At 53.4% G+C, this 11,673-nt stretch overlaps 2 protein-coding genes across 5 annotated transcripts; one reads left to right on the plus strand and one right to left on the minus strand.

Moving 5' to 3' along the window:
- Positions 1-114: 114 nt before the first annotated feature.
- Positions 115-6,443, minus strand: APBB3 (amyloid beta precursor protein binding family B member 3). Of its 4 annotated transcripts, none has more exons than XM_025387716.1 (13): positions 6,036-6,443; positions 5,589-5,752; positions 5,431-5,507; positions 4,505-4,565; positions 4,195-4,341; positions 3,942-4,069; positions 3,688-3,693; positions 3,431-3,545; positions 3,209-3,293; positions 2,864-2,947; positions 2,483-2,598; positions 2,157-2,348; positions 115-669 (listed from the first exon to the last, which is right to left on the minus strand). In XM_025387716.1, the coding sequence occupies exons 1-13, from the start codon at positions 6,082-6,084 to the stop codon at positions 433-435; spliced, it is 1,461 nt and encodes a 486-aa protein (XP_025243501.1). In that variant the 5' UTR covers positions 6,085-6,443; the 3' UTR covers positions 115-432. The 4 variants fall into 4 exon arrangements, with proteins under 4 accessions (XP_025243501.1, XP_025243499.1, XP_025243503.1 ...); XM_025387714.1 differs by having other exon boundaries at positions 3,431-3,566; XM_025387718.1 differs by lacking the exon at positions 3,688-3,693.
- On the plus strand, positions 5,633-10,290 carry SLC35A4 (solute carrier family 35 member A4). The gene is made up of 3 exons (XM_025387719.1): positions 5,633-6,697; positions 7,693-7,791; positions 8,391-10,290. The coding sequence occupies exon 3, from the start codon at positions 8,996-8,998 to the stop codon at positions 9,968-9,970; it is 975 nt and encodes a 324-aa protein (XP_025243504.1). The 5' UTR covers positions 5,633-6,697; positions 7,693-7,791; positions 8,391-8,995; the 3' UTR covers positions 9,971-10,290.
- Positions 10,291-11,673: the final 1,383 nt, after the last annotated feature.

Below are 11,673 nucleotides of genomic sequence, written 5' to 3' on the forward strand. Positions count from 1 at the left end.
ATGCTGTCATGTGACTACAGAGAGCCACCAACATCAAGCACAGACACAAAGACGCTCATCTCACACAGGCTGTTAGCCCCCAGCCCTGTCCCAGGCCCAATATACTCACATCCAGTGAGGTCACTGAGGGATTTTTATTTGCACTGATTTTGCTATAAAGTGTTACTGAGGTAGAGCCAACTGTCCAGGGTTGGACAGGGGCAAGGAACACAAGGACCCAAGGAAAGGGAAGTCAGGGTCCTACACTGTGGTGCAGTGCCTTCCAGTCATCCATATAAACAATAAATTGGGCAATAAACAGACAGTGGACAAGGATCAGAGGGACAGGCAGAGAAGGCTTCAAGGGGTGACAGGCTATAGGCCTTGAGGAATAAAAGGGTACAGAGTTAGGCATGGACCCAGAGCCTCCTTCCCCAGCCTTCCCAGATAAGTTTAGGGCATGTGGAGCAGAGAGGGTTTCAGCCGGAAGGCATCAAGAAAAGAGAAGACACCCCGCTTTCGAGGGGTTGCCCCTGCACCGCCAACCCCTCCTTTGAGCAGGGGGAGGGGCAGGGGACCTCCTGGGGAATCCATGGAGCTGGTCCGCTTGAGCCGCAGGCGGGCACGGGCCTGGGCACCCCAGGCCTTGCCTCGAGCTGCAGAGGCCACAAGACACTTCTGGTACTGAACCTAGGGAGAAGGGGAATGTGAGGATCCAGCTACTTTCTGCCCCTAGACTCCCTGAAAGCTTCTGCTGGACAGGGAACTGGCCAAAGCTTCTGTCTGATAACAAGGTTGGTAGTCGGCCACATGTGGAGTTTCTAGAGCATTCCCAGGTAGCTCAATAACAAAATCATAAAACTGTATCAGACACTTAAGGAGGGTGGGCTGGACACTGCTAAGTGCTTTGTATAATTCAGTTATTTATGAGGGGTTATTATCCCTGTTTTGCAAATGAGGAAATTGAGATTCAGAGAGTATATGACTTGCCCAAGGTCACACAGCCAGAGAAAGGCAGAAATGGCATTCAAACCTAGTTCTCTGATTGCAGAGCCTGAACTCTTCATTACATGTACCACTATGTTGGCTCTTTTCCATCTCTCACTGGTGGGGACTAGTCCCTGGCAAAGCAGATTCCCTAGTTGAGGGTAAGGGTGTACAACTCAAACTCCAGCCCCAATGCAACTGCTCCCAGTCATCTCATCTGAATGGCTCAAAGGCGTCCTAATTGGCCTTCCTACCTCCTCTCATGTCCTCCAAATCTTTACCCATACTATAGCTTAAGTGATCATCCTAATACATAACCCTGACTTCACTGTGGGGCTTCAGTGATTCCTAGTGCCTCCAGATAAACTCATCACCCTGACCTATGAGGTCCCCCATAACCTGGCTTCTGTCATTCTCTCTGATCTCATCTCTTACTACATCCCCCTTGCATGCCAGATACACTAGATTCTTTCAGATACTCTCATCCACTAATATCTCTCACCTTCACAGCTAAGGTTCCCTGTGCTTGGTATACCTGCCCACTCCCCTTCACCTGGCTAACTTCCCTCTTGGACTGTCAGTTTTCTATCACCTCTTACAGGTAGCCTTCCTGACCCCTAAAGGGGCCACCTCTTCCATTAACCAGTGGTGTACAACTTATTTCTGGTCTATCTTGGCACTATCCTAAGTGTTTTGCGAAGGCAAGGGCTGTGCCCTCTATAACACTAAATTCTCAGGGTCAACTATGGTGCCTGGGACCCTGTAGGCACTCATATTTGTTGAATGAATGAGCAAACTGAACTAACAAAGTGTAAGCAACCCACAGTCAAATGCCCACAGATGCCAGGAAATAAACCTAAATGGGACAAACAGGAACAATGCCAACTCTTTAGGGCACAGCTTCTGCACAACTCTGGCTGCATGTTGACATTTACACATGTGAACTGAGTGCCAGAGCTCTTGATATTTTAAGAAAAACAAGAATAGCGATTATTATGTGAAATGTCCTGGCCTTTAAGTATTGGCAACTAATTAAAACTTACTAAAAATAACATGAGGGCCAAAACATTAATGATGCAGAATCAGCCCAGGTTTGTGATCTCTAAAGAGGCTGCCAACCCTGAGCCCCAGTAAACAGCGGAGAGCAGCTGCAGGGCAATCCCACCCACCCATTCCCACCCATGACTCACCATACAGGCAGCCTGCACAGCTTCGGAGAGTCCCCCTGCATGGGGCTGGCACCAGAAGGCTGCGCACTGGAAGCTCTGACGGCCCAGGTCAGCGATGAGGCCAAAGGTGTGTGGGTCGCGGCCAACACCAATAAATGTCACAAGGCGCACAGGGCACTGCCACAATGGCTCCTCCTCTGTACTGGCCTCTGCCTGCCCACACCAGGCCTAGTCACTAGGGGGCCAAGCACTGGCCAGACCCACTGAACTTTTCCGGCAGCAAGCAGTGACCCCTCAGCATCCCTGCTCACCCCTCCAAAGCCCCCAACTTCACCCTCTTCTGATACCTGAATGGGGTGTGCAGTCATGAGAGAGTCAGACACACTGAGCATGGTTGGGACCCAGGCATTCCGGTCCCCCCTGGTGGTGAGGGTACCAATGGCCTCGTTCAGCACATCCATGCCTGGGGGAACATGCCCAGCGTGTCTCCCAGTTGTAAAAGAAAGAGTCTGCAGGGAGTGTCTAGCCCCCTCTCACTGACTTGGGATTCAGAGATAGGGAATAGGATAGTTGGGGCAAGGCTTAGAATTCTGAGTTGGGAAGGCTGGTAGATCCCAGGCGCCATAACAAGGCCATGGGAGGACTCTGAGAAATGGTAGTGGGCCCCACTTCACTCACCTTCCCCTTGCCTCACACAGCCCACCATATGCAGCCCCCTCAGTCCTCACCCATGGCTTTGGTGACTGGCAGTGTCCCCATGTACAGTGCTTCATACTTCTGAGCAGCTTGGCTTACTGCATCCAGCAGCTCCACTGAAATATACACACCAAGTCGGCCTGGCAGCTCTCTCAATTACCATTTTCCCCACCCTTCTGAATGGCCAGGACTCAGGTCAGAGCTGGTGCTGATAGAAGAAAAGGCTCATAGATGCTCCTCCAACTCGTGGCTTGGGATCCCTGAGACCAGACCCTCAGAAATTTATCCACAGAAGTACTAAATAACCAGAAATTGCCCACCCACAAAGCGGCACCAAAGCAGCCCAATGCAGCAATGCGGGACTCCCCTTCCCATACCTTGCCGTGGCAGGTCTTCAGGGGAGATGGGGTCTGGAGAGCAGCAAGAGGCATCAACGCTGACCCCTACTCGCTCTGACAAGATCTAAAACACAATGAAGCCAGCATGAGCCACAGGGAGAGAGGGGAATTAGGGTAAAAGGGCCAATACCACCCCAACTACCTTGGAAGCTTCAGACCCAACCCCTTACCCACATTCCCTGCCCCACCCCTGACCCTTACCTGGGCACAAAGCCCATGTAGGGCACTGGCAATGACCTTGGCAGGGACATCACAGCGAAACACATGGCACTTGAGCATACAGCTATCTTTGTCACTTGCCACAAAAGCGAAGTCCCTAGCAGGGGCAGAGATGGGGCTGGGGTAGAGGCTGGTTAGAGGCAGGAGCCTGCAGGAGGCTGGAAAGTCAGGCTAGGGATATGGCAGGGATGGAGTAGGAAGGTCAGGAATGGGGCTCAGGATACCTGGTTTTCACTCACCTGTCACTGTTCCGGAAGCATGTGGGAGCACAGAAGGGAATCAGCCCAGCCTCTTGGACTCTCCCCCATTTGTCCCTGCTGAGCTGGGCCCACCCTCCCCAACCAGGGCTGGACCAGGCAGGGGAAGCAGTCCTGGGTCCACATCAGAGGATCTGTGTCCAGGGTTCAAGTACTGGTGATCAGCATCAGTGGGGATCACAGCCTGCAGCAGGGAGGGAGACGAGCTCTCGCTTGGGGGATGTAGGCATCCTCACCGGCCCTTGGAGCTCCCCACGCCCCACACACGGATGTGCACCAGAGGCTGGCAGTGGATCAGACTGTGGTCCAGGGGATTCACTAGGCTCATGGCATCCTTCTTCAGGATCATCAGCATGTTCTGGCCCTGCCAAGGACAGAGGTCAGCTCAGAGCTCAGATAAAGGTCACTGCCATGAGAAATAGGCAATTCAGGGATAGCTACCTCTGCTGGGCCCTGGGCCCAACCCATTGAGGGGCCGAGCCAACTCACCTCACCCCAGGCACCATCTAGAGGCTGGCTCCGGCTGCGGGTCTGGGCCAGCTGCTGGATGCAGTTATTGACTGCAATACTGCTCTTCCCCGGTGCCAGGTCCTCTTCAGGTACCTCTACCCAGCCCAGAGAGCGTACTGCAAAGCACTGACAAGTTGGGGAAAGGGACAGGAATGAATAAGGATGGAGCAGGGTGGCAGGTGCCACAATACAAACTCCTTATCTTCACCCTTGATCACCTCTGCTCAGTCCAATCCCACCCTTGTCTTTCCCTTGGGACCTCCCAATGCCCTCAGGTCCAAGTCACTACCTTAGCCCCTGGCTCCATGTTCTGGATGTAGGATTCCTCACCACACCAGGACAGAGAGTTACTGAAACAGAGCAGAGGTGTTAAGAGGACCACATTTCCCACAGTAGGGACACTGGTGAGGCCTAGACTAATTGATAAGCACAGGATGAGGAACAAGACCCAGAATATAGCACCAGAAATATAAAAACAGAGCAGGGTAGAGCCCAGGACATATTAACATAACACAAAGTGTGACTTAGAATTTGAGGGAAAATTCAGGACACAACCCAGACACAGGACATAGAATAAAAGTCACAAGGCTGGGTGCAGTGGCTCACGCCTGTAACCCCAGCACTTTGGGAGGCTGAGATGGGTGGATCACGAGGTCAGGATATCGAGACCATCCTGGCCAACATGGTGAAACCCCATCTCTACTAAAAATACAAAAATTAGCCGGGCATGGTGGCATGTGCCTGTAGTTTCAGCTACTCAGGAGGCTAAGGGAGGAGAATCACTTGAACCTGGGAGGCGGAGGTTGCAGTGAGCCAAGATCGCGCCACTGCACTCCAACCTGGGCGACAGAGTGAGACTCCATCTCAAAAAATAAAAAATAAAAGTCACAAAATGGAGCAGGGTTCAATATGTGGACCAGAACCCCAAAGTGGGACAAGAGATCCTAGAACAGAGGACCTAATGGCCAGGGTCTAGAACATGATAAGTTAGGACCAAGAATATGAAAAACATGTAGCTACAAACAAAAGTTTAGAACAAGGGATAAAACTCAAAATACTGACAGTTAAGAACTTGGGACAGAGCCAAGAACACAACAGAACCCAAAACATGTGACAGAATCCAAAACCTGGGGTGGAAAGCAGACCATGGGTCCAGCTGCGTTTTTGAACACCATGGAACCCCAAGCCTTTCATTTTGCCTGGGCCACTCGTTACCTCCGGTCCAGTGAGCTCTCCAGGCTGGAGAAGGATCTCCCTTTGAGGGGCCGCAGTCCCCAAATCCCCTCCGTTCCCTGTAGAGTGGGGGTTAGTCAGTGTAACAGCAGACCTGGGTCCACACACAGGCTCAGACCTCCTCCTCACACTCCACCTACCGTGCCTGGGTCCTCCGCATCTCCTAGTTCCCAAGCTGGGCGCTGCCACTGGGTGCTACCGCTGGGTACATGCCAATAGTAAGTACCTGCAGCATCGTGGATCTTCCTCCAGCCAGGAGGCAAGCCAGGCTCCCCCTCCAGACTCTGGTCCCCCCACAAGTCATCTACAGGAACACCGGATTAGAGAGGAGGGAGCATATTATTTGTGAGTTCAGAATAACATGCTGTCATAATCCTCTCTCCATCCCCAAAATGGGTCAGTTCTTAGGCTGAAGATCCAAGCTCCTCAATCTTGAAGACATTACATGTAAAGATCGGGTTCATTCGCCCCCTGGTCCCTACACAGAGAGGTATCCCCGACCCTGTCTTTGAGCCCCAGACTAGTCTTTCGGATTCCCTCGTCCTCCCTAAGCTCCTGGTCTTCCCACCGGGCCCCTCCGTGCACACCATCGCAGTTGACCAGAATGATGGCCAGCATGTAATCCTTGCCCAGCATAACCCCGGCCGCTCCCTGCCAGCCTCTGCCGGCCCGCACTCTCAGTCCAGCGCGACCTCCGGAGCTACTGCGCCTGCAAGCCCAGCCTCTCTGCGCCGCAGGCTGCCGGGCCAGCTGGCGCCGCACAAATACGGGGCGGGACACAGGGCGGGACACTGGCCGGTCCCGGAGGAGGGCCTAAGCCTCACAGCCCGCCCAGGTGTGGTGCGTGTAAACGGTCGTCTGGATCCCCGAATGGGTGCGTATTTCCGTGTGTGGGTCTGGGGGTGACCCAAGAACGCCACCGAAACCGCTGACACCACCGCACGACTATGAACTCATCAGGCGCCCGAAGACCGACACACCGGACATGCGCCGCGCGCACTCGCGCACGAGTGAGATCATCGCTCCCGGGTAGTGAGTGCGCTCACACTCAGCCTGAGACTCGACCGGAGGGGGTCACGTGGAAGTATCTGGGAGAGGCGGGCTCGGCCACTAGGAAAGCGCCTCACCCGTTCCAAAAATGCTCCGGAAGTGCCTTCGCCCTCAGTAAAGATGGCCGGGGCAGTCTGCATGAGGGAGGCGGGGATGCGCCTGCGCAACAAGTTCGGCTGGGAAGATGGCGGATGACAAGGTGAGTGGCCGTGGGGGTGATCTGCAGCCGGGCGTGGTCTTCTCCTTGACCTTTTTAGTTCCGGGGAGAAGCGACTCTGGAGCGGCTCAGGAGTGAGGATGTCCCTTGTTTCTTCTGAGGCTGCTGTCAGCTGCCTCGACAGTGTGGAGTGGTGTGGGGAGAGCATTCGGCGAGGTGGGAGGAGCCGTGGATCCCCCAGATGTACCCTCCTGGGAACCATCACGAACCCCACTTACTAGCACAGACTCAAAAACATTCACCCTTAAACACTCCTCACTTTACCCTATTCCCTACTTCCCGAAATTTTCTTCCCAGTGACACGATGTTTCCAATTACACGGACACTCACACCACCCTCATTCAAACACTCCCTTGCATACACTCTGAATTTCATACTTACATGAGATCAAAATCACTCAGTCCATTTACTTACGCACTTGCCGACAGTCTTTTTTGTCATTCTCACTCACATCCAGTCACTCATATTCAGTTTGGGATGGCCTTTGGAAGAAAGAGGTAAAGCCCATCCAGGAACCAAGACAATCAAATTGTCCAGGAAACTGCCTCCGTCCATTACTCACCATTGGTCTACAAGCTCAGCATTACCCACACATTTACTAAATGTCAGGCACTAGAACATAGTAGCCAAGACAGACTGGTCACGACTTTCGAGCTCATAATGGAGTCAGTAGTGCTTTCCTGATGGACCGGTCCCTAGCTGTCCCTCCTGCCTTTCCTACATACTGCTTGCTATGTAAAATTCTTGTTGAGGTTGATGTAAGTTACTGGTTCAGATTCCATCTGTCAGTCCCTTCCTGGCCCTCATTTGAATTCTGTGCTTTTCAATGCTTTTCTTCCGTTGCCACTGCCATCTCAGGAAGCTTTTATAGGAAAAGGTCTTTCTGGCTCACCCCATCCCCTCCCAATTCCCAGCTTCTGATGGAATTGAGCAAGGGGTGGGGCTGAGTCAGACTGCTGGAGTCTCGCTTGTCCTAGGATTCTCTGCCTAAGCTTAAGGACCTGGCATTTCTCAAGAACCAGCTGGAACGCCTGCAGCGGCGTGTGGAAGACGAAGTCAACAGTGGAGTGGGCCAGGTAAGGACTGTCCCACCCCACCCCTGCCTTAGGCTTTATTGCCCAGCATGCTCTTGAGAGTGTTAAATGAATGGTAGAGATTTATTCAGCAAATGATTATTGAGGGCCTGTTCTCAGGCATCCTAAGGACAATTTTTCTGAATGGCACATGAACTAATATCTTAAGTAGAGGTTAAGTAGGTGAAGAGGGAAGGAAAGAACATTCCAGGCAGATAGAACAGCATATGTAAAAGCCTCGTGATAGGAAGTAGCATTATAAACATGAGGGGTGAAAGGAGGTCCATTTGGCTACAGTAGTTGGGGAGCATGCTAGGAAATGAAGCTGGAGAAACCTGCAGGGCTAGGAGCATCTCTGACCTTGTGTGGCAGTGGAGTTCTATGGTTGGAGCTTTCTGACCCCAGGGTTCTGAGATTGTGTGATCAGAACTGCTAGGTTCTTTTTCTGGCCCCAGAACCTTGGGAAAAATCTGGAGAAAATACCACGGTTGTCCAGGGTGAGGTGGAGTTGGTGGTGGAATGCTCTAATCCCAGCTTGAGTAGCCCCTGGACAGAGTCAGGGAAGAGCCTAGCTAAGTTTCATTCTGCATTTTTCTCTGCAGGATGGCTCGCTGTTGTCTTCTCCGTTCCTCAAGGGATTCCTGGCTGGCTATGTGGTGGCCAAACTGAGGGCATCAGCAGTATTGGGCTTTGCTGTGGGCACCTGCACTGGCATCTATGCGGCTCAGGCATATGCTGTGCCCAACGTGGAGAAGACATTAAGGGACTATTTGCAGTCGCTACGCAAGGGGCCGGACTAGCTCTAGGTGCCATGGAAGAGGCAGGATGAGCAGCTCAGCCTTCAGGTGGAGACACTCTATCTGAATTCCCCAGCTGTCATCCATTTGCTATCTCCAACGTTCCTGCCACCTTCATCCTTGCCTCCCTTCCTGCAGATTGTGAACAGTAGTTCCTCAGCCTGCACCCTGGATTCCTTCTTCCCCTTCCTAACTCCATGGGACTGGCCCCAAGATTGTGACTTCAAGGACTACCAGCCCCTTATTCTTCAAGCCCTGACTGTGGGGTTGGTAGATGCCTCTGATCCTCAGTATTCTCTCTGGCAATGTTCCACAGCTCCTCCTTCCTGGTAGCTGGCTCCGTAACTTGATTTTCCCCAAACGTGTTGCAATCCCTGCTGCCCCTTAGTCACCCAGGGTCTGGTGTGGGTATGAGTGTAGAGGATGGGGGTATGCCAGGCCTGGGCCATCCCAGGCAGGCCCGCTGGACCCTGATGCTACTCCTATCCACTGCCATGTATGGTGCCCACGCCCCATTGCTGGCACTGTGCCATGTGGACGGCCGAGTGCCCTTCCGACCCTCCTCAGCCGTGCTGCTGACTGAGCTGACCAAGCTACTGTTATGCGCCTTCTCCCTTCTGGTAGGCTGGCAAGCATGGCCCCAGGGGGCCCCACCCTGGCGCCAGGCTGCTCCCTTCGCAGTATCAGCCTTGCTGTATGGCGCTAACAACAACCTAGTGATCTATCTTCAGCGTTACATGGACCCCAGCACCTACCAAGTGCTGAGCAATCTCAAGATTGGAAGCACGGCTGTGCTCTACTGCCTCTGCCTCCGGCACCGCCTCTCTGTGCGTCAGGTGTTAGCGCTGCTGCTGCTGATGGCTGCGGGGGCCTGCTGTGCAGCAGGCGGCCTTCAAGTTCCTGGGAACACCGTTCCCAGTCCCTCTCCAGCAGCTGCTGCAAGCCCCATGCCCCTGCATATCACTCCGCTGGGCCTCCTGCTCCTCATCCTGTACTGCCTCATCTCAGGCTTGTCTTCAGTGTACACAGAGCTGCTCATGAAGCGACAGCGGCTGCCCCTGGCACTTCAGAACCTCTTCCTCTACACTTTTGGTGTGCTCCTGAATCTAGGTCTGCATGCTGGCGGCGGCCCCGGCCCAGGCCTTCTGGAAGGTTTCTCAGGATGGGCAGCACTCGTGGTGCTGAGCCAGGCACTAAATGGACTGCTCATGTCCGCTGTCATGAAGCACGGCAGCAGCATCACACGCCTCTTTGTGGTGTCCTGCTCACTGGTGGTCAACGCCGTGCTCTCAGCAGTCCTGCTACGGCTGCAGCTCACAGCCGCCTTCTTCCTGGCCACATTACTCATTGGCCTGGCCATGCGCCTGTACTATGGTAGCCGCTAGTCCCTGACAATTTCCACCCTGATTCCGGACCCTGTAGATTGGGCGCCTCCACCAGACCCCTCTCCTAGCCTTCCTCCCCCTCCCATCAGCAGCCCTGTAACAAGTGCCTTGTGAGAAAAGCTGGAGAAGTGAGAGCAGCCAGGTTATTCTCTGGAGATCGGTGGATGAAGGGGTACCCCTAGGAGATGTGAAGAGTGAGTTTGGTTAAGGAAATGCTTACCATCCCCCACCCCAACCAAGTTCTTCCAGACTAAAGAATTAAGGTAACATCGGCCGGGCGCGGTGGCTCAAGCTTGTAATCCCAGCACTTTGGGAGGCCGAGACGGGCGGATCACGAGGTCGGGAGATCGAGACCATCCTGGCTAACACGGTGAAACCCCGTCTCTACTAAAAAATACAAAAAACTAGCCGGGCGAGGTGGCGGGCTCCTGTAGTCCCAGCTATTCCGGAGGCTGAGGCAGGAGAATGGCGTAAACCCGGGAGGCGGAGCTTGCAGTGAGCTGAGATCCGGCCACAGCACTCCAGCCTGGGCGACAGAGCCAGACTCCGTCTCAAAAAAAAAAAAAAGAATTAAGGTAACATCAATACCTAGGCCTGAGAAGTGACCCCATCCTTGATGGGCAACTCCCTGCCTTGTCCTGCATGAACAGAGTTGATGAAAGTGGGGTGTGGGCAACAAGTGACTTTCCTTGCCTACTTTAGTCACCCAACAGTGGCTACTGCCTACAGTAGCCACTGGAGCTGGCCGCTGCAGCCCAGCCATGGTGCATGACTCTTCCATAAGAGATACCCACTTTCATGCAAGAAGGCCCTGTTGCCACAGATTATACAACCATTACCCCAGCCACTTTGACAATTTCCCCCAGTTCCAGCAATGCCTAGAGACATGCTCCCTGCCCTTTCCACAGTGCTGCTCCCCACACCTAGCCTTTGTTCTGGAAACCCCAGAGAGGGCTGGGCTTGACTCAACTCAGGGAATGTAGCCCCTGGGCCCTGGCTTAAGCCGACACTCCTGACCTCTCTGTTCACTCTGAGGGCTGTCTTGAAGCCTGCTACCCACTCTGAGGCTCCTGGGAGGTACCATGCTTCCCACTCTGGGTCCTGCCCCTGTCTAGCAGTCTCCCAGCTCCCAACAGCCTGGGGAAGCTCTGCACAGAGTGACCTGAGACCAGGTACAGGAAACCTGTAGCTCAATCAGTGTCTCTTTAACTGCATAAGCAATAAAGTCTTAATAAAGTTTTCTAGGCTGTAGGGTGGTTCCTACAACCACAGCCACGATTGTCTTGTGTCTTCTGTCTAACAGTTTTGTTCTTCTGGGGTCCTGAGTATTTTAATTCTGGGGTAACTTTTATTTTATTTTATTTTATTTATTTATTTTTGAGACGGAAGTCTCACTCTTTCACCCAGGCCAGACTGCAGTGGTGCGATCTCTGCTCACTGCAAACTCCGCCTCCTGGGTTCACGCTATTCTCCTGCCTCAGCCTCCTGGGTTCACGCTATTCTCCTGCCTCAGCCTCCTGAGTGGCTGGGACTACAGGCGCCTACCACTGCGCCTGGCTAATTTTTTTATATTTTTAGTAGAGACAGGGTTTCACCGTGTTAGCCAGGATGGTCTCGATCTCCTGACCTTGTGATCCGTCCGCCTCAGCCTCCCAAAGTGCTGGGATTACAGGCATGAGCCACCGCGCTTGGCCTGGGGTAAC

This window comes from Theropithecus gelada, chromosome 6 (assembly GCF_003255815.1).
Source record: "Theropithecus gelada isolate Dixy chromosome 6, Tgel_1.0, whole genome shotgun sequence".
Taxonomy (NCBI): Eukaryota; Metazoa; Chordata; class Mammalia; order Primates; family Cercopithecidae; genus Theropithecus; species Theropithecus gelada.